Source organism: Pongo abelii, chromosome 1 (genome assembly GCF_028885655.2).
Source record: "Pongo abelii isolate AG06213 chromosome 1, NHGRI_mPonAbe1-v2.0_pri, whole genome shotgun sequence".
In the NCBI taxonomy this organism is placed as follows: Eukaryota; Metazoa; Chordata; class Mammalia; order Primates; family Hominidae; genus Pongo; species Pongo abelii.
In genome coordinates, this window is record NC_071985.2 from 189,519,694 (window position 1) to 189,547,552 (window position 27,859).

General features: G+C 41.3%; 1 protein-coding gene across 30 annotated transcripts in view; it reads right to left on the reverse strand.

Moving 5' to 3' along the window:
- ST3GAL3 (ST3 beta-galactoside alpha-2,3-sialyltransferase 3) overlaps window positions 1–27,859 on the reverse strand; it is a 226,825-nt gene that overhangs the window by 131,519 nt on the left and 67,447 nt on the right. For 23 of the 30 annotated variants that reach the window (XR_008515381.2, XR_010135986.1, XR_010135985.1 and 20 more), the window contains exon 3: window positions 10,595–10,642. The exons of the other annotated variants lie outside the window; for them this stretch is intronic. Coding sequence is in view for 20 of the 23 variants with exons in the window: in XM_024247713.3 (XP_024103481.1) it covers window positions 10,595–10,642 (48 nt within the window). In the remaining 3 variants the exon portion in view is untranslated. The remainder of the gene's footprint in view (window positions 1–10,594; window positions 10,643–27,859) is intronic. 30 annotated transcript variants of the gene reach the window in all.

The window sequence follows — 27,859 nt, forward strand, 5'->3', positions numbered from 1 at the left end:
TAAAGTCGGAAAAACCACAGTCTGTCAATTGTACTTTCAAGTAAAAATTATGTTCCATGAAAAATGTTGCATGAAAAACTCATGGAGCAGAGTGTTGCCCAAGAGGCTGCTGGTCAGTGGCAGGCCGGTCAGGTGGGGACTCCCAGATGAACACAGCTCCAGGTGAAGGGCAACACACCCGTTCTCACATATTGGGTAATATCTCTGCTTATGTGCATTGAATGTAGCCTTTTATGATCTCCAACCAACTCCAGGGTGACTGCTCTAAGAATTCATATACATTTTGCAATAGAGCATCAGCTATTTTAAAATACCTGATACAAAAAAGTGAGATTAGATTTGAAATCCATTTGTTCTAATTGAAGAAATTTCAACCTTACAATTTTGATTAAGGAAAAGGAAGAGCTGTTGGATTTTTAAAATATAATTTCAACTGCTGTAAACACCTGAATAAGTATAAAAATGATTTTATATTTTTGTCAGTTATTTGTGTGAGTGAAATTTCTTTTTGATGATAACTGAGTATTTTTCAAGAGAGTATCATTAAAAAGCCTTGACAGGAGTTATGTGAAGCCTTCCCAGACAAAACTCCTGAATAAAAATTTATGAACACTGAAACAAGCTCTAGTTTTTAATTAAAAACTTGAAAAGATTTTTATGGTATAGCAATTCAATATTTAATACATTTCTTAATACTTTGTGTTTCATTTTGCTCATCATAGTTCTTTTTGGTTTGTTTGTTTGTTTGAGACAGGGTCTCACTCTGTCGCCCAGGCTGGAGTGCAGTGGTGCAAACTCGGATCACCCCACTCTTGACCTCCTGGGCTCAGGTGACCTCCCATCTCAGCCTCCTGAGTAGCTCGGACTAAAGGCGCAATGGGGCTGGGACTATAGGCGCAATGCCACCACGCCTGGCTAATTTTTTATTTTTTTGTAGAGACAGGGTTTCACCATGTTGCCCAGGCTGGTCTCAAACCCCTGGGCTCAACTGATCCTCCTGCTTTGGCCTCCCAAAGTGCTGGGATTACAGGTGTGAGCCACCATACCTGGCCTGTTCATCACAGTTCTGTAATATTTAAAAAAAAATCACAAAAGTTTTCACAACGCCCCACATAGACAACTCCAAGTCCTCTCCTATTTGTCCTAGTATAGCACATAAGTATTACTTCCTACCTACATTCTGAAGTGCAGTTGGGAGCACCAGGTTGTGCAGTCACAACCTGTTGCAGGACAAAAGAGAGAACTTCTTGAAGGTTCCTGAAGCCAGGTGTCCTACTGTAGCCTCACCTTCAGGCTACTGAGCCCCAGAATGGAATTTCAAGGAATACGGTTGTACATGATGAGCCTAACATGCTACTGGCATTTCCGTTGTGAGTGACCCACTTCCTTTTTTCATTGTAATGAACCACCACAAATTCCAATCAGCTGTCACTGTACCTGGCACAAAGAAGATGCTTATTAAATGACTGCTACTGATGACAACCACAAATATTGCCCATGAACACCAGTTTAAGGAGCATTATTGAGGTATATAAAGTTTGGTATTTTATGGGACAAAAACATGAACTTGGTTCTATCAGAAAATTGCAATGCTTCGAATTATAATTCACAAAGCCACATAGGCAGGATAGTCCATGAGGCAAGAAAACTCCATCTACCCAGAGAAGCAGCTCTGCTGCCAGATCTTCTTTAAAGTGGTCTTTGGCTCCAATCTCTGGGCTATGATGAATTGCTAAGTACAAAGGGAATGGCAGTAAATGGAATGAGGACCTACCCTAGCCAAAACAGCTCTATCATTTCTTAAGAAATGTCACTGTACAATCTCTAAAAAAAAGTCATGAGGTATATTAAGCATATGTAATATATGCCATGGCTTGGCTGGAGGAGGAAGTTGGCAATAGTTCCAAATGGGCTGTCAGGCTTGCAGAATGAAGGGACTGAGAGGAACTACTATTTATTGAGCATCTTCCTTTGTATTCATGCTGTTCTTGGTACTGTCACCTACACAGCCCCATTAGGCAGATACTATAGTTTACAGATGAGGAAACAGAGGTTTAGAGGGGGGAGATATGTTCAAGATTCCCCAGTCATGAAGGAGGCTAGCAGAGATGCCATTGAACCAACCCAGGGCTGATTCTTTTCTTTACGTCATGTCCACAATGACTCTCAGAGGAAACCAGAAAAGCAGACCCTCACATTAGCAGCACAGTTTCCATGAGAGCAATGATGTACTATTACCTCCCATCTCCTGCCCCAGGGTGATGTCAGAAGGCCCTGGCCATGCCACACATGAATCATGGGAGTCAAAAGAGGCCTGAGAAGGGCTGGCCAAAGTGCAAATAGCTCCCATATCATCTCAAGTCAGGGAAATAAACCACAGCATGGGATCAATTAATCAAAGAGAAACTAAAAGGAAAAGCATTTTTCTAAAATAAACACAGAAAAGCCCACTGACCTAGACTAAATTAACTGATTCAGTAAAGTAACTTAGAAGTTTACAAACTAAGATCCAATCTCAAATGGGTGTATGTTGGTGTGGGGGAGATGAGAGGCCTAGCTGGAAGCTTCTGGTAACTAAGTCCCCTGTGACTATCAGGCCTCCATCTGAGCACAGTACAGCTCTTCTCCACGGTGGCATACTGGGGGCCAAGGGAGCATGACACGTCCTTGGTCCCAAGTAAGAGAACCACAGGCTACAGAAGGAGCCCTGGAAGCCTCACCCAGTAGACAGAAGCCCCCACCCACGGCAGCCAAAGATGTCACTGCACCCATCTATCTCCCTTCTGTCTTGGGAAAATAGCAGATATCTAGGGCTGAGTACTGCAGTGAATTTAATCCTATTCACAGCACCAACTGTGTCCGGGCCATCCCAGGGCATCTTGCACTAAGCTGCAGGAGGATTAGGAGAGACAGCATGTCAAAACAGCTGCTGGTACAGGAAATGGGAAAAAATGGCTCACTCTGCAGTTTGTATCTTAAACTTCATGGAGCTTACCACCTCGTAGGGTAGATAAGGCATAAATACTCACTGAAATGGTCTGAATGTTAGGTGTCCCCCGTGAATTCATGTGCTGGAACCTGATATCCAATGTGACAGTATTAAGAGGTGGGGCCTTTAGAAGGTAATTAGGTCATGAGGGCTCCACCCCCAGGAATGGGATTGATATTTTTATCAGGGAGGGCTGAGAGAGCCTATTTGCCTCTTCTGTCTTGTTAGGACACACACAGAAGGTTCCATCTATGAGGAATGGACCCTTTCCAGACACTGAATCTGCTGATGTCTTAATCTTGGACTTCCCAGCCTTCAGAACTGTGAGCAATAAATTTCTGTTGTTTATAAATTACCCAGTCTAATGTATTTTTGTTATAGCAGCCCAAAGAGACTACGACAATCACCAAGCAATTATTAAACAAAATAAGAGAGGGCTCCACTCCCTGAACAAAAATAACTTAATTTTTTCCCAGTTATAAGAATAACATATGATCAATACAAAAATCTAAATCCAAAAAACTTACAAAGAATGAAGTAAGAACCATTTGAAACCCCTATTTACCTAGGGTTAACTGCTACAAATATTTTGGTGACTATTTTCCCAGAAATCTCTTTCCATAAATACTGTATATGTATGAATGTACATATATAATTGTACTTACACTTGGCCTTAATATGCATGCTGTTTGTTTCTGTTTTGTTCACTCAACAATATCCTCGACATCTTCTGTGTCAATAAAAGTAAAACTGCACCATCATTTTAAATGATTGCAGTTACTCCAATGCATGGATATGCCATTATTTATTGACCTCAAGCACTCCTTAATTAGTGAATATTATTGTTCCTAATTTTCTATTCTTTAACACCTATTTATTTAACACCTACTTAGCACCTATTATGCGCCAGGTGCATTCTAAATACCAGTGATACAGTGATGAACAAAACAGAACAAGTCCTTGGCCAAAATGAAGCCTACATTCTAGTGGGGGAGATTGACAGTGTGCAAGTAAATAAGCAAATAGTTTGAAAGAAGGAGGCGTGGTAAGAAAAACTGAAGAGATACCTTTTTAGAGAAGGACTGGTTAGAGGAGTGGACTACTTTAGATGAAGGTACTTTAGATGAAGACCTTCGGGCGGAGGTGACAGTGGGACAGAGGCCTGAAGACAGCAATGCAAAGCAGGAGGTAAGAACAGTCTACGAAGTGGGAACAGCAAGCACAAAGACCCTGAGGCAGGAAAGGACCTGACATCCTCAAGGAGCCGCAGGCATGCCAACGTAGCGTGAGGGCAGTGGGCTGAGGACAAATGAACTACAGGGAAATTGGAGAGGTGAGTAGGACCCAGGAAGGAGGGACAAGTTTGGATTTTATTCTGTGTGCTGTAAGGTCACTGGAGAGGCTTCAGTGGTAACAAGACAGGATCCGATTTATGTTTCTGGAAGATTACTCTGGCTACAATGTACAGAAGGCAATAAATAAGTGGCACAGACAGGCCAGTCAGGAGATGTTTCTAGTCTAGGGAAGAGAAGATGGTACCTTGGGCAGTGGTGCTAGAAAGAAGCGGCTAGAGAAGAACACATTGTGAAGACAGGAAAGGGGGAGAGGGTAAAGGAAGAGGAACAATCAGGGTGATTCTAGGTTTGCAGCCTGAACTTTCAGTTGGGTAGATGGGGAAGAAAAAGCGGGAGAGGAACTAGTTTCAGCATACAGGTCCTATATATGTTTCATCAGATTTATATATAAGCATTTACACATAAGTATTTGGTTTCGGGAAGCTGCTATAAATGTGTTTTAAATTTTGGTTTTCAACTGTTCATTGCTAGTACTTAAAAACATGATGAACTTCTGTGTTTTGACCTCGTATCCTGTCATCTTGCTAAACTCAGTTATTAGTTCTAGGAATGTTTTTGTAGATTCCTTGGGTTTCCTATGTAGGCAATCACGTCATCTACGAAAAGGGTTAATTTTGTTTCTTCCTTTCCATTCTGTATCCTTTTTATTGTTTTATTACATTGACTAGACCTTCCGGAAGTGTTTCCTGATGTTAGGGGGAGAGCAGTCTTTTACCATAAAGTATGATGTTTGCTGTAGGTTTTTGTATATGGCCGACATCAGGCTGAAGAAGTTCCTTTCTACGTTTGCTGAGCATTTTTATCATAAATAGATGTTGAATTCTGTCAAATGCGTTTTCTTCATCAATTAATAAGACCATGCAGTTTTTTTTCTTTAGACAATACGGTGGATTATATTGATTTTTTCATTGTTGAACCAGCCTTCCATTCCCAGGATAAACCACACTTGGTCACCAAATTTGGGACGTTTTAGCCATTGTTTCTTCAAATATTTCTTATGGAACTCTGAAGACACAAATGGTAAACCTTCTGGTACTGTCCCACAAGTCACTAGGCTCTGTTTAACTTTTAAAATATTTTCTCTGTTGCTCCAACTGGATAGTTTTATTGCTTTATTTGGTTCTTCTTTATATTTTCTTCCTCTTTTTTTCTTTGCTAAGACCTTCATTTAAAAAAATCTTTTATATTTTTAAATTTTTTTAGAGATACGGTCTCACTGTCACGTAGGCTGGAGTGCAGAGTGCACCTAGGCTGGTGTGATCATAGCTAACTGCAGCCTTGAACTCCTGGGCTCAAGTGATCCTCCTGCCTCAGCCTCCCAAGTAGCTGAGACTACAGGTGTCTGCCACCATGCCTGGCTAATATTTTTCTTTAATTTTGTAGAGAAGAGTTCTCCGCAATGTTGCCCAGGCTGGTCTCAAACTCCTAGCCTCAAGCGATCCTCCTGCCTCAGCCTCCCAAAGTGTTGGGATTACAGGCATGGGCCACTGCACCTAACCTTTACTTTTTTTGCTAAGATTTTCTAGTTTTCTATTCATTTCAACAGAATTTGCCCTTTACTTTGGGGAGCATTTTTATCATAGCTGTTTAAAAAGTCTTTGTTAGATTATTCAAACATCTGTGTCACCTCAGCACTGGTACTGGTTGATTAACTTTTCCCATGCAAGTTCAAATTTTCCTGGTTCTTCATTTTGTTTCATATCTGGGATATTTTGAATATTATTATGAGACTCTACATCTTGTTTAAATCCAGTGGAGAATGTTCATATTTTTGTGTTAGCAGACAATTGACCAGGTTGGGTTCAGGCAGCAAATTCCAACTAGCCTTCTGTGGGTTGTGGTTTCAACATCAGTTCCATTTTCAAAGCCTATTCAGAAGAGTCCTCTGTGTGTGCATCCAGTCTGGGACTTGGGCAGTGGTCTGTCCCTTAGGTCAGTTCTGAAAGTCTTTGGTATGTTGTTTAGAATCAGATGCACACATACACAGCTTGGGTTATCGTGAAGTCCATAAAGAACTTAAAGGGGTTGCTTTCCTGAGCTCCCTTTCCCTTTCTTTTCTCTTTTGTGCCTTCTAGTTTCTTGGGCCTCCCCTTCCTGGGCCTCTGGCCAGAAAGCTGGGGCTTTAGTTACCACATTCTGCCATGAATTTTCTGAACTGCACTCAAATCTGGGGCCAAGCAGCAGGAAGGCAAAGACAGAAAACAAGCAACAAAAAGTGCACCCCATCCTCTTGGGACTATAGCTTCTCTGATCAGAGAGGAAGGATCCTCTCTCTGTTTTAGGTGCTTGAAGGGCCTACTGCTGCCACTGTCCCAACCACCATCACTGTGGGATTGCCTGGGGGCTGGGGCATGAGGGAACAACTCTTGGGATATCCCCCTCTGTCTGAGCCTTGGGAGCCCTTTTCCTACCCCAGAGGTTTAACTAGAGGTCTTTTCCTGAAGCTGTTTGTGCCTTGGTGTCCATTGCTGGGGTTTGGGGGGCCTTGAGTCCAAGACATGGGACACTGAAGGGAAAATAGGAAATTCACTGCCAGTTTAGTAATACACTGAATTCTGGTATTCTTCCCCTATCTGTCTTCCCCTATCTGTCTGCTACTATTTATGTTTCAGAGTCCTCAAACTGCTATTAAATGCATTCTGAACAGGCCTTTAGCTGCATTCAGAGATAGAGTGAGTGTGCTCACTCCATCTTATCTGGAACTGGAACCTTTTTTCTTACTTTTAAGTACCTACACTAACAGAAAGAATGTCAAATAGGGATTAATTCCAAAGTTCTCCTGCTAAAGTTCTAAAATGTTTTTGGCGATGTGGTATGCCCAGCGCTTTGTAAATTCTCACCAAATAAAACAGTAAAGTGGCCACTGTGAAGACCTCTGCCCAGCTCTTGCCTGGTACCATTCCCTTTTAGGCTTGATGCAAAGCATGAGATAGCAAAACTACTGGCCTCTTGCAAATATTCCATGAGAGCATGAATAAGGCAGAACTAGGTGTGGAAGCTGGTAGGTATTGTTGGGAAAACTGAAGGCTAGGTAAACTGAAAACCAGTTATAATTTGAGGCTGACTCTGAATCAACTTGATCTATCCTCCACTAAGAGGGAATCCGTGGAAAAATGTCTGAATTCTCATTCTTTGCCAGCCTTCACTGAGAACCATGTACAAACCTGGGAGACTTATTGCCATGGTCCATAGTTATTTGTAGATTAAGCCCAAGATCTTTTTATAACTCCAAGGGAGATGGAGGATGAGGACCAAAAACCCCTTGTACATTATTAGCTGTACATTGAGGTTTTATGTACTTTTCTATATATTTGCTGTATTTTAAATTTTTAATACAATGCACAGCTAGTGAATTACTATAAAATGGACACCTATATAACCCCTTCAGGTCACTAAAAATAATATATCAACACACTAGAAGCCCGCCTGTGCCCATCCCTCAACATACCCCCTTGAACACCACCATCTAGCTACTATAGAATTCAATTCCTTGCTTTTCTTTATGGTTTTAATACTGAATTATGTATCTAAGCAAATATGGTTTAATTTCATTTGTTTCTGAACTTTTTATGAAAGGATGAACACAGTATGTACTGTTTTGTCTGACTTCTTTCACCCAACAATATGTCTTTAATATTTATCCATATTGTTGCATCTGACTATGGTTTGCTCATTTTTACTGTTCCCTATGAATATAATACAATTTGCATATTCATTCTACTGTTGTTAGGTATTTGGATTGTTTTTGGTTTTTGACAATTATGAACAATGTTCTTATAAACATTCTTATACACGTATCTTGCATATATATGTCCTGTTATGTATAAGCATCCATTTCTGCAGATAATATACCTAGAGGAGGAATTGCTAAGTCACCAGGTATGTGTATATCCAAATTTAGCTAGATACTGCCATAGTTTATTCCACAGTGGTTGTACCAAATTATGCTCCAACAAGTAGAAAATCAGAGTTTCCACTGCACCACATCCTTATCAACATTGGAATTGTCAAGCTTTTCAAGTTTTGCCATTTGGTAGATGTATATTGATATCTCACTGGGATTCTAATTTGCATTTTGCTGAGTACTAATACAATCAAACACCTTTTCATAGGTTTATTGGCCATTTGGAGTTCCTCTTTTGTGAAATGCCTGTTCAAGTCTTGCTCATTTCTGTAATGGGTTGCTCCTTTATTCCTATTGATTTCTGTCATTCTTTGTTCTGGAAACAAGCCTTTTGTTGATTATTTGTGTTGTAAAGATCTTTTTTTCACTCTGGATTTCCTTTCACTCTCTCTCTTCTTTTTTTTTTTTTTTTTTTCAGAGACAGGGTCTCACTGTGTCACCCAGGTTGGGTGCAGTGGTGCAATCATAGCTCACTGCAGCCTCTAACTCCTGGGCTCAAGTGATCCTCCTGCTCAGCATCCTGAGTACCTCAGACTACAGGCACACGCCACTGTGCCCTTACTATTTTAAAAAATTTTTTGCAGAGCTGGGGTCTTACTGTGTTACCCAAGCTGGTCACAAATTCCTGGCCTCAAGCTGTCCTCCTGCCTCAGCCTCCCAAAGTGCTGAGATTACAGGTGTGAGCCACTATGCCCATCCAGCCTGCCTTTTCACTCTCTTAATAGGGTCTTTTGATTAATAGAAGTTCTTAACTTTTATGTAACAAAATGACCAATCTTTTACTATACAAATAGACACAAGTTTTGGATCCATTTAAGAACTCTTTCTGTCTGTCCACTCTACCTTAAAGTGACTTCTCATAGCTTCAGCATTTTGGTGGGAAGCACACAAGGTATGAGATAGAAAGATGCTAAGGGAGAGAGGATGGGCTCTAGAGTTAGACAGATATGAATGGCCCTGAACAGGTTACTTCATGTCTTTGAGCATTAGCTTCTTTATCTATAATTAAAGATATCAAAGCTATTGTAAGGAGATCTAGTATTTGATAGCACAGCAGAGTGATTACAGTCAACAAAAATTTATTGTATATTTTGAAATAATTAAAAGAGTATAATTGAAATGTCTGTAACACAAATAAACTGTAAATGCTTCAGGTAATGGACACCCCATTTACCCTGATGTGATTATTACTCATTGTATGCCTGTATCAAAACATCTCATGTACCCTATAAATATATACACCCACTGTGTACCCATAAACATTAAAAATAAAAAAATTTAAAAAGCGATTGTAAGAGATAGCTGAGAGGTATATAAAGCACTCAGCACAGTGCTGGCACACAGTAAAACAGGCAGGCCCTCAGTAAATAGTGGTGGCTGTGATCATATTCTCTGAATGTCTTTCCTCTTGTCCACTCTACTACAACTGCCTGAACCTCATGGCTGTTTTGTGAATCATCAATCTACCATATCTAAGGATGGCAAAATGAATTAACTGCCCTCAACAGGCCAGCAGTCTCCCTGGCATTCACTGGCAGTACCCATGGTATGAGGCCCACCTGACTTTACCTAAAAACACAGAGATACTCTTCCCTCAAAGTCATGTCATTCTGAGGCTCCCACAGGGACCCGATGGCAGCAAGCTGAGGAATCAAAGTAGTCTCTTCCCACTTCCTGTCAACAGGCACAGTGATGTGGAACAGGTAAACTGCCCCAGACATGGCAGAGCCAGGCTCCACTGGGTCTGGGCGAATTTGGGGCAGGTGTGCTGATCTGTGTGTCCTGCACTGTAAACAGGGAATAGAAGGAGTGTGTCTACCTACATGCATTTTGGCATGAGTACACAGTACAGTGTGGTACTCCTCTCCTGGAAGAGGTCTGTATTTGAATATATGGGGTGTGCGTGTAAACGTGCAATGGAGTGTATGTCCTCAGGAAACTGGGATGCTCCCACCAGCCCAGCATTCTAGTAGAAAGCCCTGATGGTTATCTGCTCCAGCATTCCCACAGCCTGGGGTCTTTCAATGTCCTCTGCCCCACCTTCTGAGACAGGATATGTGCACAGAAAACAGACATCCTTTTATATGACTCTTGACAACTCTGAATGAAGAGGGAGCATCTACTGCAACTCCTCTGTGCACACTTTTAAAGTAACTGGAAAAGTTATCTGGATATGTCCCTCTTCTGCTTCCCTAACCATAAAGTCTCTAGAAAGGCTTCTTGAGACTTCCCCCAATTCTGGGATATCCATTGCCCTCCCCAGCAAACCCATACTTGATTAGGCTTCACAAAAAATATGGCTAATATTGAAGGCCAAAAAGATGATAGAGGGGGAAGAGTTGGTACCTGAGCCTAGTGTTTGTCCAGCGGAGTCAAAGGAAAGAACCACTGAATCTGTAACACAAGAGGACAAGTTCATTTCTTTCTCCTTCTTATAATAAAAAAGCAAGCTCCCACTGGCTCCGCCCAAACCCTCCCTCAAAGGAGAGTCAACTGGAAGGGAACTCAGTTGAACAGCCCAGCCTCCCAGGCCCATGCCCACCCATCAACTGGGCCAGGAGACCCTGCCCAGCCCAGTACCCCTTGCCTCCTGCCAGAAGGAGAGATGTCTCAGGGCAGGGACAGGCCCCAAATTCTTTAGAGGCATTTCTTGCCAGATTAGGGGACAAATTTACTTCTTTTTCTTTCTTCTAGTGAAAATGGAATTAAAACAAAGCAAAATAAAACTTCCTTCCTGAATCTAGTTAAAGGCACTAACATTTCCCCTTTGATCTTGCCCTTTCTTCTACTTATATACTCAATTGTTTAGTTTCTTCCCCAAAAAAGGCTTATAGTGGCCTATTGAAACTTACAGTATACACCAGAATTTTAAAATGAAGACGTCAAAGAAAGGAAAAAGACTATATAGTTGGGGAAATGTTAGTGCACAAAATGCATGCCATGAGTACCTATGCAAACATCGCAGGCAGAATCAGGGTCTGAGCCTCCAAACAGCCAAAGAAAAAAGGAAAAGAACAGTTACAAGATTCACTACTCACAAGGCATTCATTCATTCATTCATTCATTCATTCATTCAATGAAATGTCCAATAAATATGCATTGGGCAACTGCTATGTGCAAGATACTATACTATGACTGAGATACAGCAGCAAACAGAAAAAGCATGGTCTCTATCCTTATTGATCTTTCTGCTATCAGTCTAGGAGAAAAAAATGTCACCAAAGAACAAACTATTTAACTAGAAACTGATAAAAGAGAAAAAAAGAAAGTGCTATGAAAGTTTATATTAGGAACTGGACTGAGTACAGAAGGGGAGTGGGTGCTGGATAGGGAAGACATCTCTGAAGAAGTGACGCTTGAACTCATAGCTGAAGGATAAGTGAGGGTCAAACACAACAAGAATGGAACGGGACTTTCAAAGCAGAGGGAAGGCCATGTGTGAAGACCTGAGGCAAAACGGAGTCTGGTGCTCCAGAGCAACTGAAAGACCAAAACATAAAAGCAAATACTGTACAGTGATCAGAGAGAACTTTCTCTTGTGGGCCTTAGAAAAAGAGATGCCAGCCAGGTGCGGTGGCTCAAGCCTGTAATCCCAGCACTTTGGGAGGCTGAGGCGGGTGGATCACGAGGTCAAGAGATCGAGACCATCCTGGTCAACATGGTGAAACCCAGTCTCTACTAAAAATACAAAAAAAATTAGCTGGGCGTGGTGCGCGTGCCTGTAGTCCCAGCTACTTGGGAGGCTGAGGCAGGAGAAGCACTTGAACCTGGGAGGCGGAGGCTGCAGTGAGCTGACATCACGCCACTGGACTCCAGCCTGGTGACAGAGCGAGACTCCATGTCAAAAAAAAAAAAGAAAAAGGAGATGCCGTATGATGTTGAAGATTGTATATTCTACATTTCTATACAAAGCAGCTGTAAATCTTGTATGGCTGTTTCTTACAACATAAGCCAATGCCAAATGATGGCATAAATTAAACATAGAGTTCAATAAAAACAATTATAAGGGGCACCAAGATGATGTAAGGCCCAAGATAACCCAAGAGACCCCAGACTCAAAAGGGATCAGATGACAAAGACTTACTCACTCCAAAGGAGTGTCAGCTGGATGCAAATGGCACCAGAGTCTAGAGCCACACCCCACCCAAGCATTATGGGCATTTTCTCTCATTGCACATGGACATTCAACACAATAGTTATCATAACTGTACATAACATCTGTTCCCACTGCTAGGTTGTAAGTTTCATAAAGGCAGACACCAAATCTGCTTTATTCACTGCTACACCTGGCACTCAATATTTGCTGAATAACAATGTATAGAAAAATGAATGCATCACAAATCTTCAGACACTCTTTCATCAATATTTTTTTCTCACAACCATGTGTTTGCTAAGAACTGGGTGGCAGAGAGCTGGAGGATGTTGTTTCTGAGGCAGATATTCTGTACTGCCAGTTAAAGATAGATCCATATGCTTTGAAATCTGCCAAGAAAAAGGTAGGGTTGCCACTTTTTTACAAAATGTAGAATCACTATCAGGACACTTGGCTGAACAGACAGGTGACCATCCTATCTCATACAATCAATGTCTAACTCTTATAAATTCTACTTCTTTTTTTTTTTTTTTTTTTAAATAGAGACAGAGTCTTGCCCTGTCCCCTGGGCTGGAGTGCAGTGGTGCAATTGTGGCTCACTGCAGCCTCTAACTCCTGGGCTCAAGTGATCCACTCACATCAGCCTCCTCAAAATCTAGGACTACAGGTGCATGTGCCACCCTGCCTGGCTAACTTTTCAATTTTTTTTAGAGATGAGGGTCTTGCCATATTGCCCAGGCTGGTTTCAAACTCCTGGCCTCAAGTGATCCTCCTGCTTTGACCTCCCAAAATGTTGGGATTACAGGCACGAGCCATCATGCCTGGCCAATTCTACTTCTTTATCAGTATTTCTCAAATTTATCTCCTCTCATTTAGAAGACTGACTCTTCCAACCCCTGCTTTTAAAAACAGCTTTATTGAGGTATAATTCACGTACCACGAAATTCACTCATATAAGTATGCAATTCAATGATTTTTAGAAAATTTACAGAGCTCCATAACCATCATCACAATCCAATTTAGAACATTCTCATCACTCCAGAAAGATCCCTCATGTCCATTCAGTCATTCCCTGCCCCCACCTCCAACCCCAGGAACCACCAAGTTACTTTCTGTCTATAGATTTGCTTTTCTGGACATCTGCCTATCATCTTTTGCTAGGACTGCTCTTATTGCCCCCAAAACACACCTCTGCCTCCAACACAGCCCATTTCCATCCATCCTTTCTACTGATTTCTCCAAAAAGTATAACAGATTGTGTCTCTGCTCTTTAATAAAACCCTTCAGAGGCTTCCTGTGGCCTGTAAGATAAAGTTCAAGCTCTGACATTCAATGTCTTTACCATTTGCCTCATTTACCACCTCGAGTTCCAGATATGCAAAATTACTTATATTTCCCAAGAGATGCATGCCTTCATGTCTTCAGACATTGAACACATTGTCTTCTCTGTAGGTTTGCATTTAAAAAAAAAAATAAAACCTCCCACTTTTCCATTAAGACCAACTCAATTGACCCCTTCTTCTTGAAGCCCTCTCTGATCAATTCTGCTCACTTACTTCTTCAGGCCATCACTGTACTTCTGTTATGGCATTCATTATACTGCATTATAATCCTTGTTTGCTTTTCTTCTTCTTTCATTAAACTGAAAGTTCCCTGAAGACAAAGATTGTCTATTCATTTTGAGGCTTTGATGCCTAACTAACGACTGACACATACAAAGTGGTCAATATGTTTATTCAACTAAGAAATAAGCTAGTAAATATTCTTGCTTTCTTTCAAAGGTGATGTTATCTGAGTGATATTTTACAAGTTGGAGGTAAAATCCATTCTGGGTATTGACTCCCATCAGTTCCAATCAGTCCTGAAGTGTGCCTGTCCTGTGAAGGTTCAGGGGTCCAAACCTGGCCTCACCCTAGGAAAATGAGTGCTCACACAAAGAGTCTCCACAGAGGAGGAATAAGAAAAGCATCCTAAGAGTTTTCTAGGCAAGAGCTCACATTCCCCTGAAGAAAACTGGGAATGGAATTCTGAGGAGCTGACTGCCCAGATGAGCAACACTAAAAACAAGCATTTCAAATTTTTATTGCAGTTGACAAGTATTTTTCTAATTGCAATTTATCTTCTTTGTACTCACAAGGAGTCCTGATATAAAGTCTCTTTTAAACTTTTCAAATGACATGTACAGAAAAAAGGCTAAAAGTTAACTAAAAGACTAAAACTAATTAAGACTAAAAGAGACCAAAAACATGGTTGTCTCTGGGTGGCAGAATTATAGTAATGCTTATTCTCTGCATTTTTGTAAAATTTGTACAGTAAACATGTATTACTTGCATCATTTGAGGGGACAAAAAGTTCAAAAAAGAACTTCTGAATACCACTCTAGGATTTTAACCTCCAACTCACTGGTACCAATGCCAAAGGATGGCAGGATCTCGAATGCCTTCATTATTCACTGTACATGATGAAACGCTGTGAGCTTTTCTCTTTAATTACTGAGGTCATCCTTACAGTTCATGATACTTAAATATACCCCAACAATATCAGTCTAAATGGACTGGGTTTTCCTCGCCCTTCTTTACTTCTCCCTCCTTCTCACAGATATTATCAAGTGGCTATTACGCGCCAGGCCCCATGGAGCTAAATTAGAGATAGCCTTCGCCTTCAAGCCCAGGAAGACAGACCACTTCATAAGCACTTAAGATAAAAATAAAGTGATAAGGGTAAGCACCAAACAGGTGACAGTCTACTGGAAAGAGTCAAAGTCTTTGCAAACATTATTTCCAATGGTAGTGGAATGCTCCTACGATCACACATTTTTCAACTTCAGAAGAGGCAAGTGAGAGGGCAGAAATTTTCAGAGGAAGTTAGTGACATATTCATGTTTTGTGTAAGTTTTTAAATGAAATCTGCTGTGAGCATTAAAGGTTTGATGAATTTTGTTTTGATGAATTTTGCTTTGACTTCAGAAACAGTTTGGCCATTCATTATTTGTGATTTATTCTAAAGGATGTAAGATTATTTTAGTTATAAACCACTTTGACAGCTAACGGGAAAACTTAGTATTCAACAAATTGAGAAGTTTGCTTTGCAAGGAACAGAGCAAGAATATCCAGACTTCTCCCTCTCAGGCTAGCAAATATGTCATTTTTACTTCAGTCATCCCAGGCTCCAGCTGTTCCTGGCTTCCAGGCCAGATGCAGCCATGTGGCATGCCATACAAGTGACCAAACAGAATTCCAGACCAAAGTACAGCACAGCCTTGCTGCACATGACTTTGTTCAATGAGGAAACCTAGAATTTACTGGCAATCTTTTATTATAGTCAGATGTTTCCTGTGTCTGGTTTCTGAAGTGGAATAAAAGGAATCTAAAGGGAGTATGAAGAAGAATGGGGCTCAGTCTTTCTGCCATTGGACAAGTTTCCAGAGCACAAATTATGCAGCGAATGAGCTACCTTCTGGGGTATACTTATCTTCAGCCAATTACCATGTGTAAGCCTGAGAGACGAAAAAATGAACTAAAAGAAAATTGTTCCCTCAAGTAGCTCGCAAACTAACAGGTAAAATAAAAATACATATAAAGCTAAACACAAGACACAGCCATGGGAAAAACAGTAACAAGGGAGATTTCACTGTTTATCAATTTAACAGATGTTTACTGAGAAACTACTACACACTAGGCTTGAAAACACAGTGATGAGTAAGAACAAAAATGTTCTTCTTCTCAAGGAATTTTTATTTTAGTCAGGGAGATACAAAACAACCAAACAAATGAAATGGACAAAGTAATTGAACAGTGATAAGTGGTACGAAGAATATTAAAGCATGTAACAGAGACCAAAGGTAGAGGTACAGGCAGTGTTAGACGGGGTGTTTCAGGAAGGCTTCTCTGAGGAGGTGGCACCCAGGCTGAGACAGAAGCCAGCTAAGAAAAGATCAAGAGAAAGAGTTCCAGGCAGAAGGAAAAGCAAGCACAGCAGCCCTGCTACATCTAAAGAAGAAGTCAGAAGGTCAGTGTTGCTGGCGCACAGAGCACAGAAAGCAGGAGGTGGGAAAACGAGGTCAGAGAGGAAGACAGGCCACATCTGCAGGAGGGTGTACAGGATGCAGAAAGATGTCTGTGTTCTATTTCATTAGCAATGAGAAGCCCTGCTTAAAACCCCGGGAGTAACAGAGTTGGATTTATATTTTTAAATATAAACTTTGGCCACTATGTGGGAAGTAAATTGATTATTCTGGCAACTGAGTAAAAGGTAGATTGGGGAGAGAGACTGAAGACAGGGAGATCAATAAGGAGGAGACTCATGCAACCCTCTGGGTGAGAAGTGATGGTGGCAATGCGAATAGAGAAAAAAGGAGAAATGCCAAAAAAAATGCTTAAAAGGGAAAACTTCAGGATGTAGTGACTGATGGGACATGAGTGAGACAGGAAGGGAAGAGGATGATATCCAGCTTGGGCTTGGGCAAGTGGATGCTGACTGTTCCTTGAGGGAAAGTAGGCTGGCTGCATCCTAACCACATGACCTTTCCTCCCCTCTGGCCACTGACAACTGGCCCATGGGCTCAAGGGAAGGTAATCCATAGACTCATCATCCACCTACAGGCAGATAGGGTCTCTCTTTTGGGAATTTAAATTGGGAAATACAGAGAGTTGGGGGATTGGTAGGAGACACAAGCAGACAAAGAAGTGTAGAGACTTGGATGCTGTAGGCTGCACTAGATGCTAGGCCCTAGGGCCCACATTAGTGGCAGAACATCAGAGCCAAGAGTCACAACCCTGCTGTTGAGGGCAGCAAGACAACTTTAGATTCAGAATGTTCTCCCTGTTCCAGTCTCTGTGACAACCAGCTATCCCATGGATCATCTTTCCACGAGGCCTTGAGGTTTGGCTTTTCTTCAGTTCCCAGAAAGCCTTGCCTATAGTTGATACCCTTCATGTCTCTTGCTATGTTGAAGCGGTCTGCAGCCTGAGCGGCCTCACCTCACCTTCCAGCCCTCATGCTTCAACACCTTGGGGTCTCTGCCTTCTGGATGGCTGTGTGAGGTGAACCTGCCACCAGGCTGGATCTGAGCCAAACATGTCTCATCCACAGGGTCTGAAGCTCAGAAGCAGAGGCTCCACTTGGACTACGGCTCTCAACTTTCTTCTCCAATCTAGCTTTATGAAAGAGCCCTAAACTTTGGAGGTTTAGCAGTCCGTTAACAGAACTGATACCTCAATGTTCACGTTGCCACTTGTTTCTTGTTTTTTAGTCTCTCCACTGTTTAGATCCTGGAGGGATCTCACCCCTAGTCTTAGTCCTTCAATTTCTTCCCTCCCAACCCCAATCCCAAACAAAACCTGAGTAAATGAGATTCCTGCAGACACACAGAGAAAAGTCTGAGGAGAAAAAACATCATCATTCATTTAGGAGGATGTGATAATATGGACAAGGAAACAGTGAAATAATCAGAGACAGGAGTAGCAGGACAGAGAAAGCCAAAGGAGGTGAGAATTGATCACAAGGAGTATCCCAATGTGGCAGAGGCAGAAGAAGCTGATGTCTGAAAAGACAGCACAGAATTATTCACTGGGGGGCATCTGTAACTTCAGTAGGAACAATTTCTGTACAACAATCTGAGGGCAAAGACCCAACTGTGAATGGAATCTGTTGATGCAGTAGACTTATGTCAAGAAGTTTCTCCTTAGATTTCATTAATTTAACTTACCAAACATATACAGAGTTCTTACTAAGCTCGAGAGACTGTATGAAAAGATCACACATGGTCTCTAACATCAAAGAGCTTTCGAACCATCAAAGAGATAATAGAGACATTCAAATAACGATATTACAAGTCTCTAGAGAAGTTGCTATGGGAGTTTATTTTTACTTATTTATTTATTTTGAGACGGAGTCTCGCTCTGTCACCCAGGCTGGAGTACAGTGGTGCGATCTCAGCTCACTGCAACCTCTGCCTCCCAGGTTCAAGCGATTCTCCTGCCTTAGCCTCCCGAGTAGCTGGGACTACAGGCATGTGCCCGGCCAATTTTTGTATTTTTAGTAGAGACGGGGTTTCACCATGTTGGCCAGGCTGGTCTCGAACTCCTGACCTCAAATGATCCACCCACCTCGGCCTCCCAAAGTGCTGGGATTATAGGCGTGAGCCACTGTGCCTGGCCTGTAGGAGTTTAGATGCAAGGAGAATTTTTGGCTGGGAGAAACTGGGAAGATATGGAGGAGATAGTACTTAAGCTGGTATGAGATGACCTTATAGGACAGGCTGTACTGGTAGTGTGGGAACAGCTATGGAAAGGCACTGAAGCATGGAAAGTGAGGGGTGTGTGGTTTCAGGAAGGTAAAATCATACCTAACTAATTTAGTAGGGTTTCTTTCAGGAGGTAAAAATGCATGTGACTGAAAGGGAACCAGTCAATACAATCTATTTAGACCTTCATAAAAAGGCTTTGACACATCAAAGACTATTTTTAAAAAGTGACTCACCATGAAATTGAGGAAGAAACTGCTATGTCATGCCAGGAGACAAAAGGCACCTGGCTGCAGATCAGGGGCAGGACACCCCCTAGGGCAACAGCGTCACAGGGAGATAAGGAAGTCTGGGAGTAGCTGGAATTCTACCAGCTGCTGCCCTCTAAGACTGGGGGTGGGGAGGGGGCGGTGTAAGGGTGGCACTGCTTACAAACCCCTGTGTGTACGACTCAAGCAGGTGGAATGAATATGGAACTAAGCATGTGCTGCTGAAACTGAGAGTAAGATGGTATATAAGGTTTGGAGCTCGGGGATGGGAAAAGTTTTAGTACAGCTGCTCTAGAAACAGGAAAGGAAGCTGATAAAGGAAATGGAAAAGGCAGTATTGCCAAGTACTGAATAGGGCACAGTCTGAAACTGGGAGATGAGTGTGATTCGCCTTTCTATCGAGTCTCAAATGAAAGACAGCCCAATCAGAGACAGATGGGCAGACTTGGTCAGAGCTTGGTATCAGTGGGACATTTTCAGGAGGACAAGGGGGTAAAGGCATGGGGGTTGCTACTGAAAGGAGCCAGCCTGGGTGAATAGGAATGGAAGGGAAGTCAGCCAGGGCTGAGCACTGGGAGAACAGGGAGGGCAGAAAGCCAGCAACCCAGAAGAGGTTGAGGGCAGGGACCTGCAGGTGGCATGGACCTGTGCAGCACAGCAGACAAGGCATGCGTTTGAACCAGGCCACCATGGTGCTAATCCGGGCTCTGCTGTTTTTCCCACTATGTAACTTTGGGCAACCTACTTAATCTTGCTGAGCCTTAATCTCCTCATCTGTAAAAAAAGTAACACAAAGTTCAAAATCTCTTATCTGAGCCCCCTCAAACTAGATAGTACTAGAATCCCAAAGTGTTCAGATTTTAGGAAAGCAGCATACTGCACAAACCATATATTATTTAACATCCCCCTATGAGGTTTGGGGCAGCATCCTGTAATTAAATATTAATATTTCTTCTATGAAATGAATTTTTATGCTAAAAGGGACTATAAATACATTCATACCATTTCAGGTCAGATTTTACTGCCAAACGAATTTTGACACTGATCTTTTGAAAAAAAGAAAACGTTTAAAGATGTTTCAAGTTCATATTTGCCATACTGGTGGACCATTAATAGGACCCACCTCATAAAGCCATGTCATGAGGATTAGATGTCCAAATTAACATAAAGCACTGAACACAGTGCCTGGCATGTAGTTAAGTCCTCAAAACCTGCTGCTGTTAGTGTTTTTCTCATCAGCATCATCACCGTTGATGACAGCGTGGCTGAAGTAAAAGGGGGACTGATAAGTGGAGACGAACATAGAGAGGGAGAAACAGAGTGAAAATAAGGCAGCAAAGCAGACCAGATGGGGTTTTGAATACCAAGTTAGGAGTCTGGATTTTATTGAGTAAAAGTAGACAGAGTAGAGAAAGACACTATACATTTTTCAGAAAATTAATGATATCAACAGATTTTTGCTTCAGGAAAACCATTCTAGCAGCAGTGTGAAAGACAGAGCGTAAGGAGGCTAAGACCTAGCAGGAGAGCTTTGTGGTAAGCCAGGTGACAGAGAAGGAGGGTCTCACATGAGGCTTTTGGGGGCGGGATGAAATTCAAAGGGAGAATGGACAGGATTGGGAAACTGATCGGATGCGGGATGGTGAGAACTAAGAGAAAATACTACCACAGAATACAAGGGAGTAGAAATATTCCAGAAATAGATGGGCAGCAATAATGTTAAATGTAGCAAAAGAAAGGAGAAGATAAGGTGTGGAAAGCATTCTTTGGGTTTCCCAATTAGGATGCTACTGGCGATCTCAGAAAGAGCAGGGTCAGTTAACTCCGTGAGAATGGAAGCCACACGTTATCAAATGTCATAGAGCAGCCAGTAAAATACAGACTGAAAAAATAGGGGGCTGAATTCAGTAACAAGGAAGTTTTCAATGACCTTTCAAATTCATTGCAGTTTGACTTAATGAAGTATTATGGGTAACTGCCAAACCGCAGTGGTTTGGTACAGGGATGGGAGAGTAAGAAGTAGATTGCCCAGTAGATTTATTTTCTGTATGAAATGGGAGGTGATCATTGCATGTGGAAATTGGGAGGGAACGAACTAGCCTTCCAGTTTGAAATAGGAGATTTCAGTTAGGGGTTGAAAAACTTTCTCTGTAAGTGGACAGTAAATATTTTAGGCATTGTAGGCCACAGTCTCTGTCACATATCCTTCTGTTTTTTTGTTTTGTTTTGCTTAGCAACCCTTTAAAAATGTAAAAATCTCTTTTTTTTTTTTTTTTTTTGAGACAGTCTTGCTCTGCCACCCAGGCTGGAGTGCAGTGTTGTGATCTCAGCTCACTGCAACCTCTGCCTCCTGGGTTCAAGTGATTCTCATGCCTCAGCCTCCTGAGTAGCTGGGCTTAGAGGCGTGTGCCACCATGCCTGGCTAATTCGTTGTGTTTTTAGTGGAGTGGGGGTTTCATCATGTTGCCCAGGCTGGTTTCAAATACCTGGACTCAAATGATCCGCCTGCCTCCCAAAGTCTCCTAAAATGCCGGGATTACAGGCATGAGCCACTGTGCCTGGCCTAAAAATATAAAAATCATTTTTAAGTCAGGTCACACAAAAACAAGCTGTGGGCTAGATCTGGCATAGGAACCACAGTTTGCTGACCTGATTTAGATAACTCCCCATTCAAATCTCCCCAAGTGACAGAAACGACTGCATGTTCATTGTAAAACAGAAGCACCCAGGACAAAGACAGAAGAGACACAAAACTGGAAACCAAGTAGACAAGTGGAAGTCAGCAAACTCAAGAAAGCCGAATCCTGTGCTGGTAGTGGGAAAAGTTGAACTGAACGTGAAATACATCGCAGAACTCCCCAAAGACTCAATCACTGGCAGCATCAGGTACCACTAGAAGAGGGAATGAAGATGATACTAAAAACAAGATTCCCGGTTTCTAAATATGAGCAGACAGCCAAGATTGTTTGAGGCATTAGAGGAAAGTATTTGCTATAACGACAGGAGACCAAAACAAATGAAACCTAAATGCAACATGGAAAAACTGAAGAGACTCGGGGGATGAAAACTCAGGAAAAAAAAATCATTAAACTCCTCAGAGAGAAGAAATGTTATTCATGAAACAGGTAGAGGATATCATAAAAAATATATGTGGTGAGGTGAACAAGAAGAAAAAAGTAACCCTGGAAAATGAAACACATAATAGCAGAAATAAAAAGGACCTGGAAAAGGGATTGGAAAGTTAAGGAAATTGCTCACAATATAGAACAAAAAGATAGAGATGGAAAATGATTAAAATATTTTTAAAAGATTAAAGGACAAGTCCAGAAAACATGACTTCTGAATATGGGAGTTCTAGAAAGAAAGAATACAGGAAAAAATGAAAAGGAGAAAATGCTGAAAAGAATAACTCAATAAAGTTGTCCCAGAACTAAAGGTTTTGAGTTTTTTGAGCTTAAAAGGGCCCTCTGAGTGTCCAGCACAGTTGAAAAGAGCCCTCCATCAAGGTACATTATCATGATATTTCAAATTTCCAGAGAGAACAACTACAAACAGGTTTTATATAAATAATTAAAAATCAGAATAGCATTAAGACTCCTCAAGAGGTACACCAAAAGCCTAGAATACAATGGGGGCAGTATCTTCAAAATACTGAGGGAAAATGGTTTCCAACCTAGAATTCTATATGCAGCCAGACTATCAATTAAGTGTGAAATCAGAATAAAGACATTTTCAGGTATGTTCTCAAAAAATTACCTCTCATGTATCCATTCTCAGGAAATCAGTACAAGATGTGTTCCATTAAATGAAACAAAAATGAAGTAAAAAAATATGGGGCCCAGGAAATGAGATATACCACAAGAGGATGGTAACAGGGACTTCAAGACCACAGATGTGCAGCTACATAGAGAGCAAACCATCCAAGGAGAGCATGTCAGAGGCTCCCAAAGAGAGTTCTTCAAGAAAATGAAGCTGATAGACAATCTAATATGTCTGAACATATGGAGAAAGATTTATACAACTGGGGAAGGGTTTAGGGTTGAATTAGTGACAAATACATAGAAAACTAAGGAAAGCAAAAAGCAAGACTTTTACTGACTTCAGGAAAAACAAAACATGCAGTGAAAAACCAGTAATCATGGTATCTATGAATAGTGTTTCTATGGTCATAGTATATAGACTGAATATTGCTCTAACTGTATTAGGAGAATTGGAGGATAGATTGCATGGCTGTGGTAGAGGAGTGGTGAGTATGACAGAGTATTAAATATTCATCTTCCACTGAAGAAAGTCAGTAGGTAATACTCAAAACAGAAAAATCAAGAACTGGCAACATATACTTGTTATTAGAGATTCAGAGGTTAAAAACCAAACAAATTACCTAAAAGAGTTAAAAACGAATGCCTCTTGGAGGTAGGAAGTCAACTAGTGGTGATAATGAGGAAGTGCTTTTTTTGTTGTTGGGAACAAGCCCTGTAAACTATGCACACGTATAACTTCAGTACGAACAAACACTAAAGTAACTTGCACAAGATTACACAGCCTATAGGGATAGGACTGGGGCTTCAAATCTAGTTGATCTGGTTCCTTAATTATTACAGCATATCATATACCTACCAATAAGGCCAATGAAGAGTCTGTTAGAAATCTAGCTGGGCTCAGTGGCTCACACCTCTAATCCCAGCACTTTGGGAGGCTGAGGCGGGTGGATCACCTGAGGTCAGGAGTTTGAGACTAGCTTGGCCAACATGGCAAAACCCAATCTCTACTAAAAATACAAAAATTAGCTGGGCCTGCTGGCAGGTGCCTGTAATCCCATCTACTCGGGAGGTTGAGGCAGGAGAATCACTTGAACTGGGAGGTGGAGGTTGCAGTGAGCCGAGATCACACCATTGCACTCCAGCCTGGTTGACAAGAGCGAAACTCTGTCTGACAAAAAAAAAAAAAAAAAAGAATGGCCGGACGCAGTGGCTCACGCCTGTAATCCCAGCACTTTGGGAGGATGAGGCGGGTGGATCACGAGGTTAGGAGATCGAGACCATCCTGGCTAACATGGTGAAACCCTGTCTCTACTAAAAATACAAAAAAAAAATTAGCTGGGCGTGGTGGCAGGCGCCTGTAGTCCCAGCTACTCGGGAGGCTGAGGCAGGAGAATGGCGTGAACCCGGGAGACGGAGCTTGCAGTGAGCCGAGATCGCGCCACTGCACTCCAGCCTGGGTGACAGAGCAAGACTCCATCTCAAAAAAAAAAAAGAAAAGAAATCTAGATGCCTCACATTTGATTATATCCTATTGAATATCTTACTAAATACTCATATTATTTTGTAATTGTTTTCTTTGTCTAAATATGATTGAAAAGAATTAATCTAGAATGAAAGATAAGTTTTAAAAAACCCCAAATGTGTGGACCTTGTTTGGACCCAGATCCAAAGTGCTATGAAAAGGCTTTTTATTTTTCCCATCAGCTTTTAAGTTCTGAGGTACATCTGCAGGTTGTGCAGGTTTGTTAAATAGGTAAATGTGTGCCATGGTGACTTGCTGCACAGATCAACCCATCACCTAGGTATTAAGCCCAGCATCCATTAGCTATTCTTCCTGATGCTCTCCTTCCCCCCACCAGGCCCCAGTATGTGTTTTTCTCACCATGTGTCCATGTGTTCTCATGGTTCAGCTCCCACTTGTAAATGAGAACATGCGGTTTTTGGTTTTCTGTTCCTGTGTTAGCTTTCTGAGGATAATGGCTTCCAGCTCCAACCGTGTCCCTGCAGAGGACATGATCTCATTCCTTTTTATGGCTGCATAGTATTCCATGGTGTATATGTACCACATTTTCTTTATCCAGTCTATCATTCATTGGCATCTGGGTTGATTCTATGTCTTTGCTCTTGTGAACAGTGTTGCAATGAACGTATGAGTGCATGTATCTCTATAATAGAATGATTTATATTTTTTGAGTATACACCTAGTAACAGGATTGCTGGGTCAAATGGTATTTCTGCTTCTAGATCTTTAAGGAATTGCCACACTGTCTTCCACAATGGTTGAACTAATTTCTCCCATTCTGTAGGTTATCTATTCACTCTGATGATAGTTTATTTTGCTGTGCAAAAATTCTTTAGTTTAATTAGATCCCATTTGTCAATTTTTGCTTTTGTTGCAATTGCTTCTGGCATTTTCATCACGAAATCTTTGCCTGTGCCTATGTCCTGAATGGTATTGCCTAGATTTTCTTCTAGCATTTTTATAGTTTTGGGTTTTGCATTTAAGTCTTTAATCCATCTTGAGTTAATTTTTGTATAATGTGTAAGGAAGGGGTCCAGTTTCAATTTTCTGCATATGGCTAGCCAGTTCTCCCAGCATCATTCCCCATTGCTTGTTTTGTCAGGTTTGTCGAAGATCAGATGGCTGTAGGTGTGTGGTCTTATTTCTGAGTTCTTTATTGTGTTCCATTGGTCTATGTGTCTGGTTTTGTACCAGTACCAAGCTGTTTTGATTACCGTAGCCTTGAAGTATAGCTTGAAGTTGGGTAGTATGATGCCTCCAGCTTTGTTCTTTTTGCTTAGGATTGTCTTGGCTATATGAGCTCAAAAAGGCATTTTTAATAATTGGGGTTATCTGAATATGGATTGTGTATTGGAAGACACTAAGGAATTATTGTTAATTTGAGGTAATAACACATTGGCTTTTTTAAAAAAGATCTTATGACTTAGAGATGCATAATTAAGTATTCATGGGTAAAATGACATGATGTCTGGGATTTGCTTTAAAAACCCAAATAATAAAAAAGATATGAATCTCTCTGACAGCAGGACCTGTAAAATATGCATGTGCCAGAGACCCTTAGACATGATGAGACTCTGAAGTCATTAGCCATATGACATTCCTCCTTTCACCTGGGAAAAAGATGAACTTGATAGGCTGTCCTTAAAAGAGCATGGTACCATACCATTTTCAAGAGATTACTTAGTTAAGCCAGAGAAGGGGCAAAAATGAAAGGTGCTCAACAAACTCTTTATCCTTTCTCATGAGAAATTTTGTGCGCCTAGCAATTTATAATATTTCCATTAAAAAAGAGAGGACACATAGCTTTCAGCGCCCCAACTGAGAAATGTGAAGTTGTAATGGGTTGTCATCACTGTTGATCATTATAAGTATTAAGAATGGAGGGCACAGGGACGAAGGGAACCCTCACACACTGCTGGTGGGAATGTAAAATGCTGTAGCAGCTTTGGAAAGCAGTCTGGCAGTTCCTCAGTAAGTTAAGTATAGAGTTACCATGTGACTCAGCAATTCCACTGCCAGTACCCAAGAGAAATGAAAACAGTATGTCTACACAAAAACTTGTACACAAATGTTCAGTATTATTGATAATAAGAGTTTAAAGTGAAAGTAACCTAAATATCATCCATATTTATCCATTCATCAACTGATGAATGGATAAATAAAATGTGGTGTTATCCTATAATGGAATATTATTTGGCCATAATAAGAAATGAGATAAATGTTATAATATGGACAAAACTTGAAACATTATCCTAAGTGCAAAAACCCATATAGCCAGTCACAAAAGACTACATATTATATGATTCTATTTATATGGAATGTCCAGGACATGCAAATCTACGGTGACAGAAAGTACATCAGTGGTTGCCCTAGGGATACGGGTGACTGAGGGAAAATGGGGCCTGACGGCAAATGGCTGCAGGATTTCTTTTTGGGGTAATGAAAATGTTTAAAATGAATTGTGGTGATGTTTGTAATTGTGGTGATGTTAGCACAGCTCTGTGGATATACTAAAAACCACTGAATTTTGAACTTTAAGTAGGTAAATTGCATGGTGTGTAAATTATATTTTAAGAAAACTATTATCTACAAGAAAGGAAGAAAAAGGAATAGAAGGCAGGTCACCTCACCTGCAGGGAAACACTGACCAGACTGTGGTCAATGGAGGCTGACTGTGGACAAATCTCCTTCACCTGCCTCTTGCAAGATACGGAGATCTTTACTGCTTAGGTTAAGGAAAGAAGATCAGTGAAAGTCATAATTATTTATTACTTAATATTATATTGAGGAGAAAAGAAAAGGGACTTAAAAAAAAAAACTTCTGGTTTGTGTCCTTGGTATTCTGAATCTTTTATTTGGTAACTATGCTGAACAAGGGTATGGACAAGAAAAAGGGAACTTCCTTAATCTTTGAATTAGAATTCTTGCATAACTATACTTTTGTGTCCCCCCAAGTAGAAGTTGTAAACTGGAGGCTCACAGATGTATTAGGTTTAGCCCATGAAGCGTTTGCAAATGTGTGAATTTGTTAACACTTGTAAGTCAGGAGATTTCACATAAAACTTCAGATTTCCGGCTGAGCGCGGTGGCTCACACCTGTAATCCCAGCACTTTGGGAGGCTGAGGCAGGTGTTCACCTGAGGTCAGGAGTTCAAGACCAGCCTGGCCAACATGGCGAAACCCCATCTCTACTAAAAATACAAACATTAGCCAGGCATTGTGGTGGGCGCCTGTAATCCCCAGCTATTCTGGAGGCTGAGGCAGGAGAATTGCTTGAATCTGGGAGGCAGAGGTTGCAGTGAGCTGAGATCATACCATTCCACTCCAGCCTGGGTGACAAGAGCGAGACTCAGTCTCAAAAAAAAAAAAAAAAATTCAGATTTCCAGCTTCTCTTGAAAAATAGGGAGGTTCTGGCAATCAGGAAGAGCTTCTTTTATTCAGCAAGGGTAACAAATTATCTTTATAAATTGATATCCAAGGTACTCATGGATTAAGTTAGCTGGTTCTCACTCTTACACTAGGAAAGAGAACGTGCCAGAATCAGGGAGTCAGGGACTGGAAGTAACTAGGGGCTGAGGACAGAGGTGTGGCATAAGCATCTTCAGAGCTAGACTCTGAGATAGCATCTCAGACTGGCATCTTTCTGGTATTCTCACGCTCCCTGCTTTTACTTACCGCGGATGTAACTGAAGGTTTAGCTGTGTTTAATGTTGGTTTCCCC